Source organism: Solanum stenotomum, chromosome 1 (assembly GCF_019186545.1).
Source record: "Solanum stenotomum isolate F172 chromosome 1, ASM1918654v1, whole genome shotgun sequence".
NCBI classification, from domain to species: Eukaryota; Viridiplantae; Streptophyta; class Magnoliopsida; order Solanales; family Solanaceae; genus Solanum; species Solanum stenotomum.
Window position 1 is genome coordinate 82188701 of NC_064282.1, and position 27935 is coordinate 82216635.

The 27935-nt window shown below is 35.7% G+C and overlaps 4 protein-coding genes across 4 annotated transcripts; 3 read left to right on the forward strand and 1 right to left on the reverse strand.

Annotated features, from left to right (window-relative positions):
- The first annotated feature begins 4858 nt into the window (after window positions 1-4858).
- LOC125857472 (uncharacterized) lies at window positions 4859-7304 on the forward strand. The gene is made up of 4 exons (XM_049537078.1): window positions 4859-5171; window positions 5270-5459; window positions 5545-6396; window positions 6578-7304. The coding sequence occupies exons 1-4, from the start codon at window positions 4859-4861 to the stop codon at window positions 7302-7304; spliced, it is 2082 nt and encodes a 693-aa protein (XP_049393035.1).
- An 8647-nt stretch (window positions 7305-15951) lies between these two features.
- LOC125857490 (mavicyanin-like) lies at window positions 15952-17828 on the reverse strand. The gene is made up of 2 exons (XM_049537096.1): window positions 17708-17828; window positions 15952-16259 (listed from the first exon to the last, which is right to left on the reverse strand). Exons 1-2 carry the CDS (start codon window positions 17826-17828, stop codon window positions 15952-15954), a joined length of 429 nt encoding a protein of 142 aa, XP_049393053.1.
- A 735-nt stretch (window positions 17829-18563) lies between these two features.
- LOC125857500 (mavicyanin-like) lies at window positions 18564-19631 on the forward strand. The gene is made up of 2 exons (XM_049537105.1): window positions 18564-18732; window positions 19264-19631. Exons 1-2 carry the CDS (start codon window positions 18564-18566, stop codon window positions 19629-19631), a joined length of 537 nt encoding a protein of 178 aa, XP_049393062.1.
- Window positions 19632-21693: 2062 nt separating this feature from the next.
- LOC125857510 (uncharacterized) lies at window positions 21694-27876 on the forward strand. Its single transcript, XM_049537117.1, has 6 exons — window positions 21694-21859; window positions 21926-22115; window positions 26974-27025; window positions 27124-27216; window positions 27452-27503; window positions 27746-27876. The coding sequence occupies exons 1-6, from the start codon at window positions 21694-21696 to the stop codon at window positions 27874-27876; spliced, it is 684 nt and encodes a 227-aa protein (XP_049393074.1).
- The last annotated feature ends 59 nt before the right edge of the window (window positions 27877-27935 follow it).

Here is a 27935-nt window from a genome sequence, read left to right on the forward strand (position 1 = left end):
CGAGTTGTCCACTCGAGTAAGCTAGTCTAAACACCTTCCAAATAAAGTATTAAACCTAGCAAAAACTATCTCTGGTAGGCTAAGTTTATTTGTATCATTTGCATTTGACCTAGAAAATCTAAGATATGTGCCACTCTAGACCAACATGTTCATTTTATGTGTTACGTGAAAATAATTTATTCAGAAGACCTTTATATTGTTGACCAACTTTATAATAGCTTTGTCTTTCATTTTTTTATTTTATTTAAAAAAAAATAAAATAATAAAAGAGGTTGAAATAAAATGGGTAGTCTTTCAAGTGTGAGTTTTTTTTATGAACTACGCACACTGATTCTTACTAAAATGAGATACGTAGGCATCCCTTCTCGGGTTTGGTATTTGTAAAAAGAGGTATTTTGTTTTTTTAAATAATTTTTTGTTTACTCTTCTTTCTCTCCTCGGTTAGAGCTTGTCATAAAACATTAATTGGACTCTATTCAAAGGTACAAATGGCACCTCCGACCAAAGGACAGGGTTTCAAAATGCCTAGAAGTGAAGGAATTCCAGAGTTCATGATCGTTGACACAATACCCAAGAATTTATGGCGATGGTGGACAGACATGGGAGTCATGAGCAAAGGAGAGTAAAACAACATTTGAGACATCTAGTGCATCTAATAGAGATTGACCCTAGAAGGGATGTGATCGTGGCATTGATTCCTTTCTGAGATTCAAAAAATAATGTATTTCAATTTTCTGACTTCGAGATGACACCAACTCTGGAAGAAATCGCCAGCTTGATGTGGAAGGGGTCCAGTGTTCGGGGTGCTGATCTCCGCAGTAAAAAACCTACAATTCCAAAGAACGTTGATGCCAAAAAGTTTCTGAAACTTCTCAAGATCAATCAAATAGATAAGGAGAGTTTGAAAAATGGGTGGGTTTCATTGGACTTTCTATACGAGAGGTATGGCCAAAAGGATGAATTTAAAAACTATCGGAACCAACTTAGCAACCAAGGGGGTGACGAGGCTTGGAAGGTGAATGGATGTTTTGCCTTCATGGTCGCGTTTTTGGGGCTCATTGTTTTCCTCAAACGGGACAAGCATATCGATATTCGTCTGGCTGGGGTGGTGAAGGCGTTGACCACAATGGAGAGTTCTACTATTATTCCTATGATCCTGACATATATTTTTCGTGCATTGACTAAATGCATAAATGGGGAAATGTACTTTGAAGGCTGCAACATCTTGTTGCAAATATGGTTTTTGGAACATCTTTATCACCATGATTGTGCACCCAGGTTCACTCCAGACTGGTGTAATTATGTTTCCTCCCATAAGGAAAGAGAAGCAAAAATCAATTTTCCAAAAGAAATTATAGCGTGTGAAGAGAACCTTTCGGTGATCACGTCTGATGAAATAGTGTGGAATTATTACTGGTTCACAGCTAAGGATGTCATATGTATGTCTAGTGGTATCTCGTTTCTTGTGTTGATTGGGTTTAGAGGTGTTCATCCCTATGCCCCACTTCGGGTTATGCGTCAGCTGGCTAGAGTACAAGAAATCCCACGAAATGATGATATGAGTAGATTTGTATTTGACACCCCGCCAGGTTTTGCTTTTGATAGCACTGATATTCTGAAGATCTGGTTTGGCAGTATAATTTCTGAGCTAAGTGAAATGGTTGTGGAGCAAGATAAAGGAAAAGTGGTGCGTGGGTACTTATTGTGATTTCGTGATCCAACAACATTTGGTGACATTTTCAAAGGATCCAGCAGAAAAATAAAAGACCAGCACATCATAAGACAGTTGGAAAAAGAGTTGGAGAAGGCTAAAACCACCATTGCCTGGCAGGAAGTTCAAGTCCAAAGAGGAAGAAATATTCAGTTGGAGTTACAAGATGTGGAAGGGGAATTGAAACATGCAGAGGGAAAATTAGTCCGGTTAGAAAAAGAGTTGGATAGTAGAATTCATTTGGCCCGACAGATAAAAAAGGAGCAGAGTTTTGAAATTTCTGGATTGAAGAGGGACTTAGTAGCATCTGAAGAGGTCGTGCAGTATCAAAAAGGAGAACTTAAGCGGTAGAAGAAGAAATTTGAGAAAGAAAGGTCATGTTGGATGCGTTTACATGATCAGTTTAATGCACAGTTAGAAGAACATAAAAGGAAAATCAGTCATTGTGTCGATATCGAAGAGGGGCAAAGACAAATTATCATTGAGAGAGCAACTCTTCGCCATCAACTTGAAGCGGCAGAGGAGCGAGAGGCCCTCTTAAGGAACAATCTTGGTGATCATTAGTTTTGGTTGAATAACTGCCATGAAAATATGGGAAGGGCTAGGCGTCAAGTTCGTTATTAAAAATCATCGTCGTATGAATGACCCAGAAGTGGTTGTGCAAGCACGGGCCATTGTTCCCCATCTGCCGAAGGTGTTATTGAATCCGTATGAGACCTTGGGAGGACAAAGAAAGCCCCAGGAGGATGATGAAGATTGAAGAAGAGTTTAGCTATTTTTGTTCGTTTGTTTGTTTCATTTTGTTTTTTTTAAGACTCAGTGTTTCAGTTTAAAGTTTGGTGTTCAAAGAGATCATGTTGATCATGGTTGTGTTTAAGCCTATTGGTTTTGTCATTTTGCTTAAAGTTTTTGGAAATGAATGAAAGGGTTTGGTTTCACTTGTCTAAATTAATGTTATTGAGTTGTCTAAATTTTTGAACTACGTAATAATCTGATTCATGCGGCGACATGATACGTAGGCAACCTCCAAAGGGTTCGATCAAAACTTTAACAAAATAAAAAGGGAAAGACAATGAGCGAAGCAAAGCTGGGATAAGACAATGGCCTTCTGAACTCATGTTACTATGTGATTAACAAATTGTGATTGATGTCTAACCCCTAACAAGTTTGTTCATTTCTCTCTTTAGTAAGCTTTTGGTGGTTGTTTTGTGGTAAACTCCGTACTTTACCAGGTCTAAGGTAAGAGCGTCCATGACAAGCAATACTGAAACTGTGGTAAACCCAGTGGATACTCCAGTTGATTCAACGATAAGAGAGTCAGCCACTGTTGAAGAAAATCGGACATTGAGGCATGTTATGGCACAATTGTGGCAAGCCTGGGCCAATGGCCAAGAACCACCAATGTCTATTCCCAAATTTCCTGAGATCACTAGTATCCAATCTTCGTCTTTTCAGGTCCCGATATCAGATCCTTTCTTCCCTCTGGGGTATGGTCCATTTGATAAATGTGGGGTCGGACCATCGACAACATGCCCTCTAGTCATGCCATTCAGGAATAATCCCACTGTCGCGACAGCTGCACCGGTCTATACTCTCCCACAACCAACTGTGATGCAGAGAGCAGCTTAAGAGGGACAGTTCACCGTCCATCTAGAGCAATACTATACTCCTGGGATAGCATTCGGGGGCCCTAACTCTATACAATTTGGCTCCCCTATTGATGTTGAGAGGCCCCCTAAGCAAGAGGAAATGTTGAAGAAAATGAAAAGCATCGAGTAACACATGAAAAGTATGCAAGAGTTAGGCGGGCACAAAAGTGTCGCGTTCAAAGACTTGTGTATGTTCCCAAATGTCCACTTGCCACCTGGATTTAAAACCCCTAAGTTTGATAAGTATGACGGGCACGGTGATCCCATAGCTCACCTCAAGAGATACTGCAATCAACTTAGAGGTGCAGGGGGTAAAGAGGAACTGCTCATGACTTATTTTGGTTAGAGCCTGACTGGTGTAGCCTCAGAATGGTTTATAGACCAAGAGATCTCCCACTGGCACATCTGGGATAATATGGCTCAAGATTTTGTTAGACAATTTCAGTACAATGTCGACATTATGCCAGATCGCAATACACTTTCTAATATGAGAAGAAAGCCAAATGAAAGCTTCAGAGAGTATGCTATCAAATGGAGGGAACAAGTAGCTCGGGTCAAACCACCTTTAGATGAGCAAAAATTGGTTGATATCTTCATAGAGGCTCAAGATCCTGACTATTTCCACCACCTGACAGCCGTAATGGGAAGACCGTTTCACACAACAATCAAAATTGGAGAAATGGTCAAAAGTGGTCTCAAAACAGGATGGATCGTGAGCCAGGCAGCAATCAAAGCTACCACACAGGCCATTCAAAGTGGTTCAGGCAGTTTTGGAAATCGTAAAAGAAAAGAGAAAGTTTCTTCGCTAGCATCAGGGTCAAGGGGTGCTCAAAGGAATTCTAATTGTCCTTACCTACCACTTCAGGGACAATCTAGCTATCGTTAACATTACTACCCTTATGTCCCTCAATATCCAGTATCTCCAACTTTATACACGGTCTTCAATGCTTAGTCATATGTGCATTCTCCCAATCGCCCACATTTTCGGCCCCAACTCAAGGAAACCTTCACCCATAACGACCACCCTATCAGGTCCCTTACAACCCTTCTCCTATGCAAAATTATGCTTAAGAGCAGGGACAGAAAAGGAAATTCACTCCATTGGGAGAGTCATACTCCAGCTTGTTTCAAAAGTTAAGAAATATATGAGTATTATTCAGGGGCCCCAAGACACATCACTGATAGTTGTTGGACCTTGAAGGGGGCGATAGAAAAGCTAATCGATCATGGAGTGGTCGTTGTGATAGATGATCAGAACACTTCCAATGTGACTAATAACCCACTTCCAGCTCAAAACAATTTAGTGGGTATGATCTGCGATGATTAAGAGTACAAACTCCTTGGCAAAATGGGAAAGTTGTTTAGGAAGATCGGAGAGGAAAATAAGCCGATAAAGAGTTTAAAACCAGTTGCATCTTTGAGTGTGGAAGGTGTCAACCTTGATACCAAAGTTTTGTATGTCCCGGGGGTTTCGAAGGGGATTGAAGTTTGAGCAGGTATGCTGAAGTTTTATGTATCAAAGGGTTTTTCATTAACACAACAAGACCAATATTGCTTGGCAAAGTTGAAAGGACCCATCTTTGTTAAGCCCGTCCAACAACTTCCGATAACTGATTCAAAGGTTGTACCTTGGAACTATAACAAAATTGTTGTGGTTTACCGAGGAAAAGAGATTGTTGAAGAGGTTGATGAAGCAGGAGGGTTGACACGCTCTGGAAGATGTTATTCTCCAGAAGAATTAAGAAAAGGGAAGATGACTCAAAACATCCAAGTACCACTGAAGAAAGCAGTTACGAGGAAGAAGTGGAAGAGTTTCTAAAAAAGATTTAGGTTCCAGATTACTCTGTTGTGGAACAATTGAAGAAAACCCCCGCACAGATTTTATTGTTGTCTCTACTCTTGCACTCAGAAGAACATCGTCATGTGTTGAATAAGATTTTGAATGAAGCACATGTATCGAAGGAGACCACGGTAAATCAGTTAGAGAAAATAGTCAAGTGCATCTTTGAGTCGAATACCATCACTTTCACTGATGATGAGTTGCCCACAGAGGGAGATGGACACAATAGAGCATTGCTTCTTACAGTGAAATGTGAAGGGTACTATGTAAAGAGGGTCATGATAGATTGGGGGATCCAGGGTAGATATTTGTCCTATCTCTATACTGCAAAACTTTAAAATTAGCCTTGACAGAATTCGCCCTAGCAATATATTTGTTCTAGCTTATGACGGCTCAAGGCGAGATACCATTGGTGAAATCAAGTTAAACATGACAATTGGACCGGTGGACTTTATGATTGTGTTCCAAGTAATGAACATGGATACATCTTATAATTTTCTCTTGGGAAGGCCATGGATCCACATGGCTCGGGCAGTCCCATCAACTCTGCATCAAGTTGTTAAGTTTGAACACAACTATCAGGAAATCATTGTGCATGGGGAAGATGATTTACCTATTTACAAAGATCCTTCCATTCAATACATTGAGGCAAAAGAAGGATATGATTCCATTGTTTACCAGTCTTTTGATGGCGTATCAGTCGATCGCTTTAGAGAAGGAGACCCTATTATCCAACCATGTCTATCTTCTACCTCTTCAATGGTAGCAACGACAATGCTCAAATATGGTTATCAACCTGGTAAAGGTTTGGGACTATGTTCGCAAGGAATTATGGATCCCATTACTCTTTTAGGGAACCAAGGCACCTCTGCCCTCGGATACAAACAAAGCAAAAGAAATGGAGATGAGACTAAGAACCACAAAAGGACTGATTGGGCGTTGCCACAACTGGGCGTTGCCACAACCGATTCTCCATATTTATCATTCCTTTATCAAGCCTCAGGTCCAGAAATGGAAGCTTCCTTTACTCATGAAGACATTGAAGAAGTTATTCAGGATCTCAATCAGTTGTTTTGTGAAGTAAACATGGTCCAAGTTGGTGAAGGTACAAGTCATGGCGATGTGCAGCTCGTAGGCTCAAGTGTTGAGTTAAACAATTCGGAAGCCACTCCTTTCCCCATAAGGAAGGAGTCTTGGTAGTTTGTTTTGCTACTCTTTTGTATTTTGTTGTTGTCAAGGTTGTGATCCGAATATTTGAAAGTGTTTTGTTTTAATGTCAACCCTTCTATCCTTTTTTAATTTCAATGAAATGAAATTCCAGTTTCATAGTAAAATTTTGTCTTTTCCCTCCCCTGATTCTTATTCTCCATTTTTCAGTTCTGTAAATGTCGGTTTTGATAACATGACATGCATGCGGAATTCACTCCCAAATCTCAAAGAGTTGTTTATTCTTGAATCCCCGAGTCAAGAGGTTGAATATGATGAAGAAGAGGCTTTTAGGGAAATTAATAGGGAATTGGAACAGTTTGAGCACAAACCTAAGCCTAATCTTAGTGAAACTGAGGCCATCAATTTGGGAAGTAATGAGGAAGTCAAAGAAATAAAAATAAGTCTTCATGTCAAGAAGGAAATTAGAGATGCCATAACACACCTTTTGTTTGAATACAAAGATGTGTTTGCTTGGTCCTATGATGACATGCCAGGTTTGAGTGTTGATTTAGTGGTCCATAAGTTGCCCACTCATCCTGATTTTCCACCCGTCCAACAAAAAAGAAGAAAATTCAAACCGTACGTGAGTGAAAAAATCAAGGAAGAAATCATGAAACAACTAAATGCAAATGTGATCCAAACCATTCGTTACACTACTTGGTTGGCAAATGTTGTTCCTGTGCCGAAAAAGGATGGAAAGACAAGAGTTTGTGTTGACTATCGGTATTTGAACAAAGCTAGTCCAAAAGACAACTTTTCCTTGACTAATATCCACATTCTAGTTGATAATTGTGCCACACACGAAATTCAATCTTTTGTGGACTGCTATGCGGGATATCATCAAATCTTGATGTACGAAGAGGACGCTGAGAAAACTGCTTTCACCACTCCATGAGGGACTTATTGCTATAGGGTCATGCCATTCGGTCTTAAAAATGCTGGGGCAACTTACATGAGGGCTATGACCACCATGTTTCATGATATGATGCATAAAGAAATCGAAGTATACGTCGATGACATAATCATCAAGTCTAAAACAAAAGCTAACCATGTGCAAGATCTGAGAAAATTCTTTGAAAGAGTGCGAAGATATGATCTCAAGCTTAATCCAGCAAAATGTGCATTTGGAGTTCCATCTGGAAAACTTCTGGGTTTTATTCTCAGTGGAAGGGGAATCGAATTGGATCTTTCCAAAATAAAAGCCATTCGAGATTTTCCACCCCCGAAAAATAAGACCGAAGTCATGAGTCTACTTGGGAGGTTGAACTACATTAGCAGGTTTATTGCTCAACTCACAACCACTTGTGAAACTTTTGAAAAAGGATATTGTTGTCAGATGGACGGAGGATTGTCAACAAGCTTTTGAAAAAATCAAGGAATATTTGTCTAAACCTCCCGTATTGGTCCCGCCTGAACTTGATAGGCCTCTCTTTCTATATCTTTCAGTGATAGATAATTCCTTTGGGTGCGTTCTCGGCCAACATGATTCCACTGGCAGGAAGGAGCAAGTTATCTACTACTTGAGCAAGAAATTCACTAGTTATGAGGTCAGGTACACCCTCTTGGAAAGGACATGTTGCGCCCTAACTTGGGTAGCTCAAAAGTTAAAGCATTACCTTTTGTCCTACACAACTTACCTCATATCTAAGATGGATCCTTTGAAGTACATCTTTTAGAAACCAATGCCAACTGGCAGACTCGCGAAATGACAAATCTTGCTCACTGAATTTGACATTATATATGTCACTCGAACTGCAATGAAAGCTCAAGCTCTGGTAGACCACTTGGCAAAGAATCCAATCGATGGCGACTACGAACCACTGGATACATATTTTCCAGAAGAAGAGATTAACTCAGTTGAAGAAGTAGATCCAGATGAAAATCAGGCCTGGCAATTATACTTTGATGGAGCAATTAACAAAAAAGTCACAGGGATTGGGGAAATTCTCATATCGCCCACAGGACAGCATTACCCTGTAACAGCTCGACTTCGTTTCTTCTGTACAAATAACACAACGGAGTATGAAGCTTGCATCATGGGTCTAAATATGGCAATAGATTTGGGTGTGCAAGAATTGATTGTGTTGGGAGATTCTGATTTGCTTATTAGGCAAGCTCAAGGCGAATGGAAAACTCGAGACCTCAAGTTTCTTCCCTACAAACAATGTGTGGAAGATCTTAGCAAAAGGTTTAGGTCCATCGAGTTTAGATACATCCCCAAATTTCATAATGAATTGGCAGATGCCTTGGCTACTTTGGCCTCAATGCTTCCATATCCTGGAAACACTTGTATCACTCTCTTGGAGATTCAACTTCGGGACCAACATGGTTATTGTAACACTGTGGAAGCAGAATCAGATGGTGAGCCGTGGTACCTAGACATCAGGAATTTCTTGCAAACAGGGAAATGTCCCGAACATGCCAATGGAAGCCAAAAAAGAACTATTAGACGTTTGGCTAGTGGTTTCTCTTTGAGCGGGGAAATTTTATACAAACGCACCCCGGATCTGAACTTATTGAGATGTGTGGATGTTGAAGAAGCCAAGAAGATCATGAATGAAGTACATGCTGGGGTATGTGGACCACACATGAATGGATATGTCCTTGTGAAAAAGATACTCCGAGCAGGATATTACTGGCTTACCATGGAACGGGATTGCTTTCGCTTTGTGAAAAAATGTCATCAATGTCAAATTCATGGTGATCTTATTCATTCACCTCCTTTAGAGTTGCACCCCATGGCCGCTCCTTGGCCCTTTGTTGCATGGGGAATGGATGTCATTGGACCAATTGAGCCAAAAGCTTCTAATGGACATCGATTTCTTTTGGTCACATTCGATTACTTTACTAAATGGGTGGAGGCAATCACTTTCAAGGCAGTCACTAAGAAGGCGATCGTGGATTTTGTCCATTCAAACATCATTTGTCGTTTTGGTATCCCAAGAACTATCATCACAGATAATGCTGCAAACCTTAATAGCAATATGATGAAGGAGTTATGTGAGCAGTTCAAAATTGTGCATCACAATTCTACTCCATACCGACGAAAGGTCAACGGAGCTGTGGAGGCAGCCAACAAGAATATCAAAAAGAGTCTCAGGAAAATGGTTCAAGGCACTAGACAATGGCATGAGAAGCTGCCTTTTGCACTTTTAGGATATCGCACAACAGTGCGCACCTCGATTGGTGCAACTCCTTATTTGCTGGTGTATAGTACCGAGGCTGTGATACAAGCGGAAGTTGAAATTCCATCTCTTCGAATTATTGTCGAGGTTCAAATTGAAGATACTGAATGGGTCAAAACCCGACTAGAGCAACTCACATTAATAGATGAGAAGCGATTGACGGCCATCTATTTTGGTCGGCTTTATCAGCAAATGATGGCTCGTGTATACAATAAAAAGGTGCACCTAAGACACTTTGAAGTAGGTCAACTGGTCTTAAAGTGCATTCTCCCGCACCAAGAAGAGGCCAAGGGAAAGTTTGCCCCAAATTGGCAAGGTCCATATCTTATCAAGGAAGTGTTGTCCAAAGGAGCCTTACACCTTACTGATGTGGAGGGAAAAATCACAGGCATAATTGTTAATGCAGACGCAGTCAAAAGATACTACATCTAATGCGTTCTAAGATACTGTGACAAGTTTGTGGCTGAGAGAACAAACGCATAAAAAAAGAATCCAAAAAAACCTCTCTTTGAAAATTTGAACTATGTTTGACCTGATTCCAAAAGGATACGTAGGCAACCCTTTGAGGTTCGGTCATACCAAAAAAATAATCAATATTCCAGTATCTATAGAAAACTGGGGCATTTTTTTTTTCTTTTTTGATAGAATAGAGTCAAATTGATTCTGTTTTTTATTTTATTCTAGCAACCAACATTTTGATCAACTCTGAGAACGATAGATTCGATGTGTCTTGAACGGACAATTGATCATCAAAGACAACTTTGTCGAGTAAAAAAAAAAGAAAGTCTTATTGGTGAAAACCTTTATAGGCACCTTAAGACGATAATAGAGAAAATCTTATCGGTGAAAACCCTTGCGGGCACCTTAAGATAAAAGAAGAGAACATCATGAAAATGACTAGTTGGGAGAAATCTGCAAAGATCACCATTTCTCGATACCTCTACATGAAGAATACATAGATCAGTTATAAATTGATAATGGTTCAGATTTTGAGAATTAGACAACTCAAGCGGATCCGGGGTCAAGTCTAAAGTGCATGTCATGGTTCACTCAAAGTCGACATATGCTTCCAGATAAGTTCTCTTTCTCATTTTTTTCTTTAAAAGGGAATGCCCTTCCTTAAGTTTATAGTCTTTGTTGAACCAATCTTTCACACTATTAAGTCTGATATTATTCTAGTCTTTTCGGTATAATCTCCTGACAAAATAAGGTAAAAGATTGCGAAGCCTACTACAAGTTTCCAAAAGTAAAGCTGAGTATCCGAGTTAACATGCCATCGAGCAAGGACTAAAACCGCCTTAAATCTTCACTGAAAACTCGTGAAGGAACACGATATAGTCTCTTAAGTCATGAAAAATATTCAACAGAAAAATTCATTCTTTGGAACATCAGTCGCACCATGATATTTGGTAGTACCAAAAAGATCAAGGCCCCTGAATTGACAAAGAGGAAGCTTCAAATGTTGTTCAACCAAGAATTTGAAGTAGAGTTGGAGAAATTGGTCAGGAGTATGGTCAAGCCATCGGAGCATCAAGGCCACAAACCAACCACCACTTTAAACTAACAATTTTCTTTTTCTTTTGCTCAACACAGGAATAAAAGAAAATGTGGGATTACAAGTCAAAAAATGAAACATCACAAAAGGGAAGTCCTCCAAAGTCTTCACGTGTTTGTTGTTTCATCTCATGTTATTCGCATTCTTGCCTCTTAATTCGAGAGCTTCGGGCAATACGCACCACTCTAAATTCCGTGTTATACGCACACGTCCCTTATTTATGTGCATTACGCACCCTCTTTTATTCACGTGCGATACGCACCAGTCTGAATTTCATGCAATACGCACGAATTTGTATTCCGTGCAAATATGCACTCGTCCTTTATTCACGTGCGAAACATACCAGTCTTTCTTTCATGAGCAAGACGTACCAATCTAAATCGCATGCAATACACATCGATATTGCATTCATGTGCAAAACACACTAGTCTACTTCCATGTGCAAAACACACTAGTCTACTTCCATGTGCAATACACACCAGTCCTTATTTACATGCAATACGCATCAATTCTCTATTCATGGGCAATACGCACCATATGCATATCCTGGGCAATACGCACCAGCATTCACGGGTTATACACGCCATATTCACATTTTTGGGGATACACCCAATCTTAGGACAATCCATAAAGATAATACGTCTTATTGGGAACTCTCAGGGCAACACACCCCACTTCTCCTTTTCTTTCTAGGGTTATACGTCCTAGTAGTTCAAGATTCTTCTTTTTTCTTCCTTAAAAGAAACACATCCTTTTTGGGTTCATCATTTTGTGATCTTGAGTTTTGAGTTTCAACCGCCAACTCAAGTTAAAACATGCACCTGAGAATGATCCACCAGCCGCCAAGAGAGCATGAAGATCAATATCAAAGATAACGCACAGAGCAAGTCGAAGATCAAGACGAGACCCTAAGAAAAAACATCAAGTAGGGATCTTGTAACTCTTATAATGTAGAGAGGCATAGTTCTCTAGCTTTTTTCTTTGTAATTATAGATAGTAGATGATGACAAGCAATGTGAAGCAATCTTTTGACCGCAATTTCTGATAGTTTTAGCTATCAAAGTTTCTCGAACTATACTGACCTGATTTCCTTTTAATCAAGGATATGTAGGCAACCCCTGAAACAAGGTTTGGTCATGTTTTTCAAAATGGCTTCAATGGAGTTTGAAACAGTAAAAAATTAGCCACTTCGTTCACTTTCTTCGCTTGAAAACTCTTCATGTTTCCAAGCAAAGAGGGGCATGCTGTGAACACCTAATTTTTAACGTGTTTATTTTACTCCTACAATATATAGTAAGGTTTTTTTTCTTATATTTTTTGTTTTGTATTTTAGGTAGGTTGTCTTTGTTTATATTGTTTTTTAATTGGTCCAAATGACCCAACTTTTGGGTTGATTTAGACCAAATTCTGATGGCCCAATCAATTTTGACCCGGTCCAATAGAAATGGTCAAGATTAAATCTCAATCATCCATGATTTTTTGATCCAAGGGTTCTTATGGGACCCTACCAAAAATACAAAACCCCAAAAATCAAATTTTTATTGGCATTTTTTATTTTTTCTTCTCCCCTTTGCTTCCACCTGATGTCGGTCGGCCACCGCCACTGTTGCCGGCGGCCACCACCCCTTGGCCGGAAAAATCTCCAAAATTTTACCATTTCTTCCTTTCACCCTCCTCTACACAAATTCATAAACCATTCGTTCATATCCATAGCCAAACTCCGTAGATCTAAGAAAAACCAAACATAAATCTTCACCTTTTTCTTTAGATTTACGAAGTTTCGGTCATCCCCGTCCTATATCCTTTACATAAAAGTGTAGGGGGGGTTGTTTTTTGCAAAAAAAAATAAATGTAAATCTGGTCATTTTTACAAAAAATGTAAATTTGATCATTTCATAAATTCTATTTTTCTTTCTCTTAAATAAATATATGAAATGGTTATTGAAACAAAAATACAAAATCGGCTACTTTTAGTTAGTAATTTAACTATTAGATAAAATTGGCTATTTTTGTAATTTTCTTTTAAAAGAACATATGACCATCTTGTGTAAAACTGAAAATTTTACTAAAGTGATCATTTTCTGAAATTATATAAAAAACAAAAATTATATCACTACTTGCTTTAAAATGGGCTTAGTCATTATTCTTTTTTTAAAAAATATATATAAATTTTTTTCTTTTTGTTATTGTCGTCAAGTAGTGATACTTAATATTTATTTGATTCTCTTTTTTTAAAAAAAAAAAATCGTTAATCCTTTAATTAGCAATTTGAAAAAAAAGAAGAATATTTTTCATGTCTATATGTTGCAACAAGTTCCCTTTTTTATTAATTTTTTTTCTCTCATTATTAAATAAATTTTGAGTCATTAATTATCAGTTTTTTTAAAAAAAATAAAATTAGATACCACCGTGTGTTAGGTTGCAATCCTTGGTGTGTATTTTTTCTAAAAAGTGGTCTTGTGTGCGGTTACGCTCCAAGGCCAATTATTTTAAAATAATAAAATTTAATAACTAACACAAATTTACTTTTTTATCCAAAAATTATTTTAGCCAAATATGAGTTAATAAAGCGACCGTGCTAGAGCCACGGGACTCGGGGGGTGCCTCACACCTTCCCTTTAGTCAATAGAATTCCTTACCCAATCTCTATTTTCGTAGACTAAAAATAAAAAGTTTTTTTTGCTCTTTTAAATTAGGAATTACCAAGTGACTTGAAACACCTAAAAAACTCAATTTCAAGTGGCGACTCAAAAAAAAAAAAGGTCATATCCTTAACTATTGTAAAAAAGAGAAGCGGTGTGACAATGATTTCATGGTAACCATCATTCATCTATCTCATTTACAACAAGTGTGATCAATAATGCAACATTCATATACATACATGTTTCATAATGAAGCAAGAACAAACATACATCACACAATCATAGAATCACAATCATCACCTACCTCGAAACAAGCTTGAAACAATCAATATAATACGGGAATCAATAAACAATCACTAATTACCCGAATTGCTATCAATTCTATGAAGCCTAGATCACACCCATGATCCCAAGTATCCAAAATAGGGCTGTTTCCACCATATAATCTAGATCAAAACCATCATCCATCGATAATTATGCATTCTAATACGTTCTACGAATCGAAAATAGATTCGGGAGTGAAAAATTTACCTTTAACCTCAAGAATGGTGGAAAACTGTCAATAGTCGCCTGGGGTTCGTTCCTTATCTCTAAAAATTGAAAAGTGCATAATAAATTCGTTTAGGGGTTTATTCACGACTTTAAGTCGCGTCTGGCCCACCACATCGGCCCTCACCTCGCTACGGCGGCCCCTCCAGAGCGACAAAACCCAGCGCCAAAGCGGCTTGCACGAAACAGTGAACTATTTTAATAATTCCAAGACCCTCATTTCACAACACACCTCTAACCAACGACACTCAGAAAATCTCCTTTACACTAAGATTGTTTTCGGGAGTTTTACTCGCCCGAATTCAATTTCGTAAAGTTGTACGGATTCCTTAACGACTTATCTAACTACTCATGTAATCAAAATCATAATTAAATCACCCGATTGCTACCAGATTTCGCTACACCTCAATGACTCCGATTTCGTCCAAAACTGGACTAGGTTGGAAAATTTCAAGTTACTACAAAAAAGTTTTCGACCCAAAATTTTTCCCCGTTGGCTTTTCTATAGCAAAGGAACCCGGTCGTTACAGTTGTCCCTCTCTATCTCCTTTAAAATTGACCATTTTCGTCTATTTTGACCCATTTTTTTAGTAGTGTGTTATCAGTCCCTTTATAAAGTTTTTGATTTGAGAGAAGTATAGTTCATATTACCTCTCCTAAAAAGAGTTAGACTCAACCTAAGAGGTGTATTCTAATTAATAGAATGGGAAGATTAACTTACACTATAGTAATATAATGATATTAACTCTACATTAATACTTGTAACGTCACATTTGTATTGATACTTTAACTCTTAGATTACTTATTTTGTATTTTTATGTTTTGTGCGCGTATGCATTTTCATCACTTACCATGGTAAAATATTAGTGCAAGGAAACTCACGCATGAAATTTAATTCCAATTTGAAAGGATATGAATCTAATATTTATTTGACCAATATAGATTGTGTTGCAGTGATGGGACTGTTCCACCCTTAATCAGAGGTTTCAGATTCGAGCCCTGAATATGAAGAAAATCTTGTTGGAGTGGCACCCCCGAATGACCCTACAGTGCGCAATCCAGACTTAGTCAGGGCACCGAACACCGAATGAAAAACAAAAAAAAATCCAATATTAATTTGTAACTCGTCATATGCTTAAGGGGATATTCTCCTTCATAGATATCTGCTTCTCTTAACAACTTGATTTTCTTTTGATTTATCGGGAGATAAAATGATTTTCAACGCCCTATTTTATATGACAACTACACTCTATCAAGAGAAAATGTTTTTTTCTCAAATCAAAGATAAGACCAATTTTTGAAACTTGAAACACATTCGAGTAATTGGAATCCAATTGAAAGACATATAACATATATTTCCAGGAGCGTGTGATCAATGAGAGAAAGAGGTGAGGAATTCTCTTACGATTCCCATAGAGGCATTAAATCATCTGCTAAATCACTACAGAGATATTTAATAACAATAAATTTTTCTTTTAATTTGCCACAAAAATGTAAGTCAAACAAATTATCATAGTCACCAACTATATATGCTATTTATAATGGTGTCAAGGTAGAGAGGAAAAACAAAAACTATATGGCGAACTAAACAATGAAACAAATACCTAAAATCTAAAATGTCAAAAAGAAGCAAAATTCAAGAATGGCAATGATGGTGATCAACAACATGAAACAAAGGAGTGATGCAACAACACTTGCACTTCCTTGTGAACTTGTTCCAACAATATTTATATGAAATTTCTGACCGATTTGGCAATGGCCAGGAATTCCACAAACATAGTAATAATCACCATAGGCTTGAAGAGTAATAGAGTCTTTGCCAGTGTTGAATGTGGCAATTGGATTTGTAATTGTGCATGATTCATATTCTTGCTTACTCACTTGCATCACATTGTGGTACTTGTTGTTGTAGTTGAAAACTGCACATTGAATGAACACACCTCAATTAGTCCATAGAAAATTTTAAGGTGTTTGGTGACTAGATGAACATCAGAAAACACGTTTGACCATAAAATTTTAAAATTTTTAAGAATTTGAAAAATATCAAAAAGGTATACTTTTTTTTTTACTCTGAATAGGACAAACCAACTCTAATTTGTATTTATGACTTCAATTTTCAAATATCATTTCACTTTAAAAATGAAAGCTATTTTATTTTTTCAAAAATCGTAATGAAACATGGTTAAACACCCACTAAATTCTCTATGCAATTAAAGTTTGTGTCTAATTCAATATAAATTATCTTTATTTCTTTGTTACTCCCTCTATCCCCTCGAGTCTCTTACTTTCCTTTTTAGTTTGTCTAGAAGTGGGTGCTTCTTTCTATATTTAGTAATGATGGAAACAATTAGCATCTCTTATAAAATAGAGAATCATTCATAAGTGCAAAAGTTTATATATAAAAAAAATAGTATTTTAAAAAAAATATATCGGTAATTTTGAATCCTAATTATCAATTATAGCAATAACTTGGCTAATTATCAAACATAGTAATGGTTCAGTGTCGCTTTGTAGTTGTTCTCTATGATATAAAGCATGAATTGATGATACAAAGCAAATGAATACACTGATATAGAGCGAATCAATACAACTCCAACCAAATCAGATAAAATTCAAACTCACATGATACAGAGGCGTATCTAAGGGGTCACCGGGTTCACGTGAACCCATGGTCCCCTCCCCAAATTATAAATAGTAGTATTATATTTTTTAAAAATATTAAAATATAGATGTGTGAACCCACACTTGAAGTATCACATAATACGATTATGACTGGGTGCACCTCTCTGAGAGAGGTTAGAAATTTGAATTTTATATTTATCTTGTTTTATTATTCTTTCTAAAATTAGATAACACTTTTCTAAGTGGTAATTGGTGTGTATATATATATATATAAGAATTAATTTTAGACCTATAATTTTAAAATTTTAACAGTTTTGAATAGTAAAAACCTAAATGTTGAATTGATCAAATTTATATCATAGATCGACCTTTTTATAACAGTACACCCATCATCTCAAAATCCTGGATACGCCTCTGACACGATATATAATATTTTTACTCTCACCATTTTAAATATATACCTAATACATATTTATTTTATCAGATATAAGATGAAGGCTATTGAATTTTAGAAACGTACTTAATCAAAACAAGTTATGAATATAGTTGCATTGAGCAATTTACTTGGAGGATTATAGTCAGCATAAAACAAGGGACATAAGTCGTCGTACATCAAGTCCTTATTTTCCTTATAACAATCACGCTATATTATATATTCTCGATAACAATTAAAAAATATTCTGACAAAATAATATCGTTATAAAGATATTTAAAACATAAAAAAATAGAAGATATTTTTGCGTACCTAAGATGTCATTAACATGAAAATTCTTTGTAGACGCCCATTGGCTATAGTCAATATTGCCTATAATCCAACCTTGAGAATCACCAACTTCATAAACAACCGCTGTTGTGGAAGCAACCATAATTGTAATAAAAGAGAGAAATATTATTGTTATTTTTGTGAAACCCATTTTTGAGAGAATTTTGTAAATACTAATAATATTGTTAATAATTGCAATGACTCGTTTAAATAATTGTCTGAAAATCGATTATATTTTTTTTTTCTTTTCTTTTTTTCAATCTATGGAAATTAATACGCTAGAAAGGACATTGTGTGTAATAAGTACATAAACATCACATAAAAAAAACTATTTTACTAGGAATTAAGTAGATTATATTATTTGGAATTTTTTTTAAAAAACTTATGGAAATTTAATACAAAGGAAATAATGGCATAAATTACTTGTATGGGAAATAATTGTCCAAAATTATTTCCAATTAATAAAGTTTGTCGTACTTGGGGCCTCTTGGCTATTTAAACTCTTGAAATTTTTTTTGGTCAACTACGATAATTTAGTAAAAAGGAAATTTTCAACATTTTGAAACTTTGATTTGACGTACTAATAAAGAAAAAAGGAAAAAAAACTCCGTGAATTTTAAAAAAACCCAAGAATGGCAAGTTTTTTTTGTTTTTTTTCGAACTTCAAAAGTACTTGGAAATTATATGTCCAAAAGTACTATTTATGTTTCCTTAAATTCTATAAAAGGCAATTAACTACTCCTATAAAAGCATCCCTTGAGAACCTCATAGACTCATTGTTCAAATCAATTCAAACTCAAGACGTCTTAATACTTGGTTAGTGTTAAAGTGTATATCTATGACTTTCTTCGGAAAAACAATGTTGGTCGTGTTGGTGGTGATGATGGCTGCTTCGGGATCCGCTATGGCTACTGTGTATCAAGTTGGTGATCTTGCAGGGTGGACATTCAACTACAATTACAATGAATGGGCTTTTTTCAAGCAATTTCAAGCTGGTGATACCCTAGGTAAGATATCTTAGTCATCATCTTGAAATTGGATTATATGTAGTACTAAAAGTATGTAAAACTTTAAACATCTAAGTGAGTTTTAATAAAATGTTAAAGTAGAAGGTAGTCAAATAAAACATCTACTTAAAAAATTTGGATTTAACGACGAACAAATTTTGTAGCTAAACAATAAAATAATGACATGTTTTTTGTTAGCAACGGACCAATGACGAAATTCCTAGCTAATGTTTTTTAGTAGGGCAATCGATCAATGTTTCATGTACATTGTCAATGAAGACACACATAAATCAAACTAGTTTCTCATTGAGCTTTGTTTTTTTTTTTGCAACTACAAAAATGTTTACATTGTTGAATTGTATAACAAAAATTTTAAACGCCAACACATTTATTAATTCATATGTATAGATTGAGATGCAAAGTTACAATTTTAACTTTATAAATGTTAAAATTAAATCTAAAATTGGATTACTTAGACATATCGAGTAAATTATTGAGTTATGTCAAACTCTGATAGATCTTTTTATGCAGTTTTCAATTACGATCCACAATTACACAATGTGATGCAAGTTGACATCAACGACTACAACTCATGCATATCTAGTAATCCACTTGCCACCTTCAACTCTGGCAGTGATTCAATCACCCTCGACACTCCTGATGGAGACTACTTCTTCATATGTGGTATTCCTGGTCATTGTGCATCTGGACTCAAAATACACATCAAAGTTAGTCCAACTACAACAACAACAACTCCTCCTCCTCCTCCTACGACGATGAATAATCGTTATCCCGATCATTTTCCTACAAATCAAACTAAGAAACCTTACTCTTCTGCAAGCACTACTGCTTATTCACTCAACATGTTATTTACATTGTTTCTTCTACCCATGGTTTAGACATAACACTGCAAGGTTTCATATAGTTTTTTTTTGTTTTTGTTTTTCTTAATTAGGTTTATTTTTGTCTGAAATGGATCTTTCTTTTGTCCATTTGATTTGGAAGTTTTTGGTAGTTATTTAGTATTAATTGTAAGTGATTTTTCTACCAATTTATTAAAGACAATTTTAGATTATGATTTATAGTTAGTTACTATTGTTAATAGTATTTTGTATTTATTTAATGACCTATTTAAGATGTTTGCATTACTTCTTTAACTAAATGGCTAATGTCTAGTATAGGGTTGTAATTGGGTGTTTTTATCCTCGTAAAATTTTGAGAGCATGGAACGACACTCACTATAATAAAAATAGCTTTTAGTGACAATAAATATGCGAGTTCTGAACTTTCACCTTGTTAGTGAGGGTTCAAATCCTCTGCCTTGTAGTCTCACTACAACAAAAAGGATTTTGCGACAATTATGTAATATGAGTATTTTTAACCAACACTCTATATAAATGTAGCTGAAGCTTTAGCTATTTGGATGCAAGGACATTAACTTGATTGCCGTTAAAAGTTTTTACAACAATAAATATTGCCGCTAAAAGTAAAATCCATAGTCACAAAGGCCTCATTTATTTGCACTTAATGAGGATCTTAATCTTAATCATTCAAATCTTAGTGATTAAATTTATTTTCAAATTTGTTTTAAATGTTAGATTAAGACGAGTTTAAGTAGACAAATAAGTAGACGAGTTTAGTGATATGAGGCATCAACTCTCCTTGAATCATATCCATGATTCTCTTGTATCTGATCAAGTTGTTTAACGTAGCTTGTTTGCTTTCGTATATGTTCTCTCACCTCTTATTCTTCATCTTCAACTCCTCATTGTTGTTTCTTGACGAAGACATCTTTTCCTAGCTTTTGATATTATATGTCAAACTGCAATATGTAACATAATTAAATAGATTAATTCAAAACTAAATCAAAATACGTACATTAACAATTATTTTACTTTTCTTATGTCAAAATATATTGATTTTGTCTATGCATGAATGTACTATAAACCTCTCCAACCTTCATATAAACAAAAAATTAAATAAACACAAAGAAAATCAACATTATTAATTGCAAAGCAACTTACGCTTTACTTTGTGAAAGAGGACACTTCATATATTTTTTTGCATATTCTCTATTTGTTTATATAGATGTCACTTTTCAATTTTTTTTTTTTTTTTTTACTTTTCTTTACTTTAATGGGTCAATTGAAAATATTACTAAAAACGCAAATTACCATATGATAGATAGAAAAATATATACGATTGAAAAGCATCATGCTAGGAAAACACTTGGAAATATAATTTTAAAAAATTAAGGGAAAATGCATAAGTACCCCCCCAGCCTATGCCCGAAATCCCAGAGACACACCTAACCTTTACTAAGGTCCTATTACCCCCCCGAACTTAATTTATCCATAATATTCTACCCCTTTTTGACCTACGTGGCATTATCCTCGAAAAAAATGTCAACATGCGCTGGGCCCACAAGACAGTGCCACGTAGGCCAAAAAGGGGTAGAATATTACATATAAAATAAGTTCGGGGGGGTAATAGGACCTTAGTAAAGGTTAGGTGTGTCTCTGGGACTTCAGGCATAGGCTGGGGGGGTACTTATGCATTTTCCCTAAAATTATTTACTTATCATTACCAAAATTCCAGATGGCATATCTATGCATTTTGCAAAAGTCATTGATCTTATCCTAAAAGATATTAGTATTTCTGAATATGATATGATAATTAATAAGTCCACAAATACATTTTACTATAAATGCTCAATGCAATCTCTTTAATAACCACCATCAAGAAAAATATATTATTTTACATAGTTTGTTACATTTGAAGCAAGGTTTCTACTTATTAACTTTATATTTATAAGATTTTTTAATGTATGAGTGTATGCATGAGTGGTTTTCATGAGATTATTTACTATTTTAAACAAATTATTATTATAATTTTATTTCATGTGTAGGTAAAATAAATAATTTCATCAACAACAACAAGAAGAAGAAAGTGGTGTTCATAATGGGAGCAACAGGAACGGGAAAATTTCGTCTCTCTGTTGACCTTGCTACCAATTTTCGAGGAGAAATAATCAACTCGGACAAAATGCAGGTATTTAAGGGACTTGAAATCGTGACCAACAATATCACACACGCTGAAAAACAAGGTGTACGACACTATTTGCTAGGTATACATATTTCAAAAAGATATTCTTTTGTGATTCCTTTATTTTAATGTGAATATTAATTGACAGTTATTTTGTTTCACAAAGTTTTGGGTGAAATTGAGCTAGATTCCAACTTCACGGCTGAAGATTTCTGTCTGAAGTCCATCGTCTACACAGAAAATTTTTTGAAGACTCAATGTGTTGCAATTATTGTTGGAGGGTCAAATTCTTATATTGAAAAACTTGTGGAACACCCTGTTTTCATGTTCAAATATAAGTATGGCAGTTGCTTTATTTGTATTGATGTAGAGCAATCAGTCTTGAACCGTAGAGTTGACACGAGGGTTGATGAAATGGTCAATGCAAGTAGTTTTTGTAGTTATTTTATTTATGATTCAAAATATAATAATGAATCTAACTAAAACTTTTCTTGTATAGTTTTCCTAACAATACTTTTGGTTTTCAAATATATGTTCACCTANCCCGAAATCCCAGAGACACACCTAACCTTTACTAAGGTCCTATTACCCCCCCGAACTTAATTTATCCATAATATTCTACCCCTTTTTGACCTACGTGGCATTATCCTCGAAAAAAATGTCAACATGCGCTGGGCCCACAAGACAGTGCCACGTAGGCCAAAAAGGGGTAGAATATTACATATAAAATAAGTTCGGGGGGGTAATAGGACCTTAGTAAAGGTTAGGTGTGTCTCTGGGATTTCAGGCATAGGCTGGGGGGGTACTTATGCATTTTCCCAAAAATTAATTGTTAGAACTTAGAATAAAAATCAAAAGAAAGGTTGCCATGAAATAAGGGAATAGAAATGTGAGACTTTTTTTTTCATGACTTATAACATAATATCAACGTTTTAAAAAAACTTTCCTTCCCAAAACCCAAGTAAATTGTCTTGAAAGGTTTTATTTTAAAAATATATATATTTTAAGAAAACATTTGTAGGAGACTTAGTTTGCAGGATCATTGAGTGTGTTGTTTCACTAGTCAGAAAGTGCAATCACATGCATATAAACAGGAAGTACACCAAATAAAGCCATAATCTAAAATCGTATATGTTACAGTCGTTTGTTCCATCACTTTTTGGAGAAGAAACCTTCAAAGTATATTCACACTAACTTTAATGAATTGGAGAAGGAAGAAGGAGAAGAAGCAGAAGAAGTGTTTGTTCTTTTTGGAACTGTAGAGAATGAAGAGTTTTTTTTATTTCTCCTGTGAACATTTGTAGGAGACTTAGTTTGCAGGATCATTGAGTGTGTTGTTTCACTAGTCAGAAAATGCAATCACATGCATATAAATAGGAAGTACACCAAATAAAGTCATAGTCTAAAATCGTATATGTTACAGTTGTTCGTTCCATCACTTTTTGGAGAAGAAACCTTCAAAGTATATTCACACTAACTTTAATAGAATTGGAGAAGGAAGAAGGAGAAGAAGCAGAAGAAGTGTTTGTTCTTTTTGGAATTGTAGAGAATGAAGAGTTTTTTTTATTTCTCCTTTGAGAACCCTTTTTATAATTATGAAGGGGCACGACTATTCACATTCTTTTGGGCGGCCAATCGCAATCGCCTCCGTGTGCATCGACAAGGCAAGTAGTGGATCGTTATTATTGAATGATATGGGAGACAGCCTTCCTTTCCCTATTTTTTTTTATGCATTTCATTCTCTATTTGGCCCACTTCAAACAAAATGAGAACAAAAGGTCCAATCAATAGCATAGCATTTATTCAAATAGGTGTGCCTCTTCTGAAATACATAATTATATATATCTGTTTTCTTCTCACATGGATTTGGGTTGACCCGATCCAATTTCTTTTATCTCCCGCTCACCATAGTGGGTCAACTTTTACTCCTATTCTGTACCTTTCATACATTACGACTAGACTGTGTGGCTAGTGCATATTTTGAGAGCTTCGTTGCTATACATCTGTCAGGAATATATAACATCTCGATCAATGAAACTTAGAGTAGATTATAGTATGTAGTACCTTAGATCATTTATCACATTCTTATTTCTCATCATCTCTTTTCTTAATTTTTGAGTTCATCATTATGTACTTGTCTCATATAGACAAATATAAAGGACGTCAATGAACACAATTGATGTGATGATATCAAATAATCTTCATCATCTTATGAATCTCTTAATCTCAACGTAATATGCTTTTCTAGAAATGTCCCGCTAGACCAAATCAAACATGATCTCTTGGCAATATACTAAGAGAGAAAACACCAAATTGAATCTCAAGAGCCTAATTAAAGTCACGAGGGTACAATATGAAAATAACTTTTGGGCTTCACACGAGAGCAAGTAGAGACTAAACTTGTATCTCCCTATGAATCAGTATATGCATACATGGTATGAAACATGTACCGCAGTACTGACTCCTTTCACATGGAGCCTATGTCTTTTATTAATTAAATACTTTGATGATTATATTTCAGACTACCCATGTAAAACTGAGTTCACAAATCTACTCATCATTTTATTCTTTAGAACTCACATCTGGCATTAGAAACAAACTTACTCATTTTAATCACATATGATTAAACACAAACTAACAAATGACATTCTGATTATAAACTTTCAGCTCTTTTTCATCACCAATTATGATAATAATTAGTTTATAATTGCCTCATCTCTACTTGTCACTTAGATAATAAAGGTGATTGCCTGTGCAAATAGGTCAATCTTTTTGTCTATTTAACATACTTTTTATCCTCGGAATTTTATGTACACTGCATAAAAATGATGTACGTATATAAACCAACAAGAGTGAAAAATTAGGCATAAACCAACATTAACTTCAATAATGTGAATTTACATGAACATGCTTGGGAAAAATAAAGTATAAATACATCAACATCTACATAAATCTAATGACTTCACATGTCTCTCATAAGCATTACAGGCTATGTATTTCATTAAGGGATCTGTTGTCATTTGATGTGTAGATATGTATTTCATGTTCACTTTCTTTTGTACGACCATGTCTCTTACAAAATTATATTTTATGTCCATATGTATCATCTTCCCATGGTACTTTGGATTCTTTGTGTAGGCTATTGCAGCCTGATTATTTCAATTGATTGTGACAGACTCAACAACATTGTTATACACACCCAAGTAAACTAGAAAACGTTTAAACCAAGTAGCTTCTTGCACGACAGATGAAAGTGCTACGAATTCAACTTTTATTGTAGATAAGGATATATATGACTGCTTCTTGCTACTCCATGATGTGGCACCATCATTAAGCAAGAATGCATATCTGGAAGTGGATTTTCTCTCATTTAAATCTCCTCCCCAGTCAACATCAGTGTAGTCTCTAAGTTGCAGATCATTTCCTTGATAACATAAGGAATAGTCGGTTGTGCCTTTGAGATACATCAATATCCTTTTAACTACTTTCCAATGCTGCGGTCCTGGGTCGGATTAATATCTGCTAACTAACCCAACGGCATAACAAATATATGATCTAGTACACATCATAGCATCTATAAGACTTCCGACTATATTAGCAGAAGGAGATTTTCTCATTTGTTCCTTATCATATCGAGTTTGAGGGGACATCATTCAGCTCAAAATTCACTTTTAGAACCTAGAGTGTTTATGAGTTTGCAATCTTGCATATTAAAGCGTTCAAGAACTTTCTTAATATAAGGTTCTTGTGAGAGAGATAAAAATCTCTTAGAAAGATCTCTTGAAATCTTAAGTACTCCAAGAATATATGTTGCTTCACCCATATCTTTCATCTCAAAAGTAGATGATAACCAATCTTTTATTTCTTTTACAATACCAATGTCATTGGCAACTATTAGTATGTCATCTACATACAATGAGAAGATCACAAACTTATCTTTGAATATTTTGATGTACACACAATGGTCTTCATGAATCATAACAAATCCATACAATATGATCTCATTATAGAATTGTAAGTACCATTGTCTAGAAGATTGTTTAATACCATAAATCGATATACTTTATTTTATTCGTCTTTTTTCATGAAACTTACTGATTGTTCCATGTAGATTTCTTCTTCTAGTTCTCCATTGAGAAATGCAGTTTTCGCATAGAAAAAATTAGTTTTATTGAAGTAAAGCGTACAACAAGTGAAAAAGTTTCTTCATAATCAATTTTTTCCTGTTGTGTCTACCTCTTAGCTACCAAGCGAGCTTTAGATCTTTTGAAACTATCATATGCCTTACGCTTGATTTTGAGAATTCACTTATTCCAAATAACTTTTCGGCCTATAGGTAGATCAATCAATTTCCACACTTGCTTAGCTTTCATTGAATCCATCTCCTCATTTATTGTTTTTAACCATTTTTCTTTAAGAGCCTCATTTATATTTCTTGGCTCTTCATCATCCGGAGTAACTATAAATGTTTCCCCTTTGATCTTAATTCGACAACGGGGAATTTGTGGATGACCTATTCATTGAGATTGACAAATTGATTTATAAATTGGTAAGTTACTCCTACTCGGACCAGCAATATCAATAGGATTTGATTTAGATGGTGTATCTATGGGAATAGGAACTGATCCATTATCATTAAAATGACTCCCACTCAAATCCATTTGGACTTCGACAGCGGAAACGGTCTGGTTCGTAAGTTCATAAAAAGATAAGTCAACCAATCTCGCCCTGCTTAGGAAAATCATTCTTTATGAATGTAACATCATGTGACACAACTTCAGTTACAATGCCACTATTTCATTCACCTATGAACATATAATTCTTAGATTGTTCAGAGTATCTTATAAGAATACATTTCCTTCCCCTTGGACCTAATTTTTCAAATTGGGAAGCAGGGTTATGAATAAAAGCACCACAACCCCAAGGCTTCAAAATGCCTAAATCAGGGTTTTCTTTAGTTCATAACTCAAATGGCGTAGTTGTCACTGATTTTGAAGGGACACTATGTTCGAAGTTGATATGAAGTTTTGATGATTTAACAAACTTATCGATCTAACAAGGAACCAGATCCTTATTATTGGGACTGCTGACAGGGAAATGAATGAATAAACTTAGTGTGAGGAATATTTTTGTGTAATTATCAAAAAGGGGGGAAATGTTATATTCTAGGTGTTTTGATGATCCTCACAAATGCAGGGACCTGGTCCCTGGCAGAGTGCTCTCGTCTAGATACAAATGGAGTACAACTGTAAAGCTGTCATGTTAGGTGGTAGGTGAAAAGTGCAGTGTCCTACACCAATAGGAAGAACGGATGAGATTGTATGCTTCAGTGTCTCACAAATGCAGGGACCTGGTCCCATGCAAAGTTCTTTCGTCCAGATCTATAATGGGGTACAACTGGAAAGCTGCCCGCGTCAGAAGTTGGTGAAGCTGTCAAAAGTACTACACCAATCAAAAGGGACGAGGTTGTTTGTCCAATGTGTATTAACTCTTTATGGTTGACTTAGTCAACATGACAAACAACAAACTAATTCATTCATTCAAAAGGAGAGAGAGTCAGCACGTCTTCTCAAAAACTTACTAAGAAAAGTCTGTAAGGGACCTGGTCCCTGCAAGACTGCATACGTGAAAGGATGACAGTACAACTGTAAAGCTGTCACTTCTGATGTGACAGGTGCACGTCTTACAGAGAATGCAGACTCTTAGCCAATGGGATGTCCCAAGGAGTTTGTGTTCATTTTCATTATATTATCTCTTTCCAAAATACACAAACTCAAGATTTGGCAAACTAAACTTGGATTTTCTCTGAAAAATTCATAAGCTTGAAAAGAAGGTCATCTTCAAAGAAGAACATTGCTCAACTCAACAAAGGGACCTGATAGAGTGAAGGGGAGTCTTTGTTGTATTTAGAGCTTTGCGTCTCATGTGCTTACATTGTAAATCTGATTCTAATCTATAAAGGATTCAGATCTTGTTTCGGTTTTTAAAAGTCCAAGTCATCTAGAGTTAGGTGATTTAGTGGGCAACATCTTGTTGCTTAGTCAAAATCTAAATCGTCTAGAGGGTGGTGGTTTAATGGGCGGTGTGGTACCTGCTTAGAAAAATCTATATTAATCAGTGAGGGTTAGTATAGTAGGCACTGTTGTATCTGCTCTGGC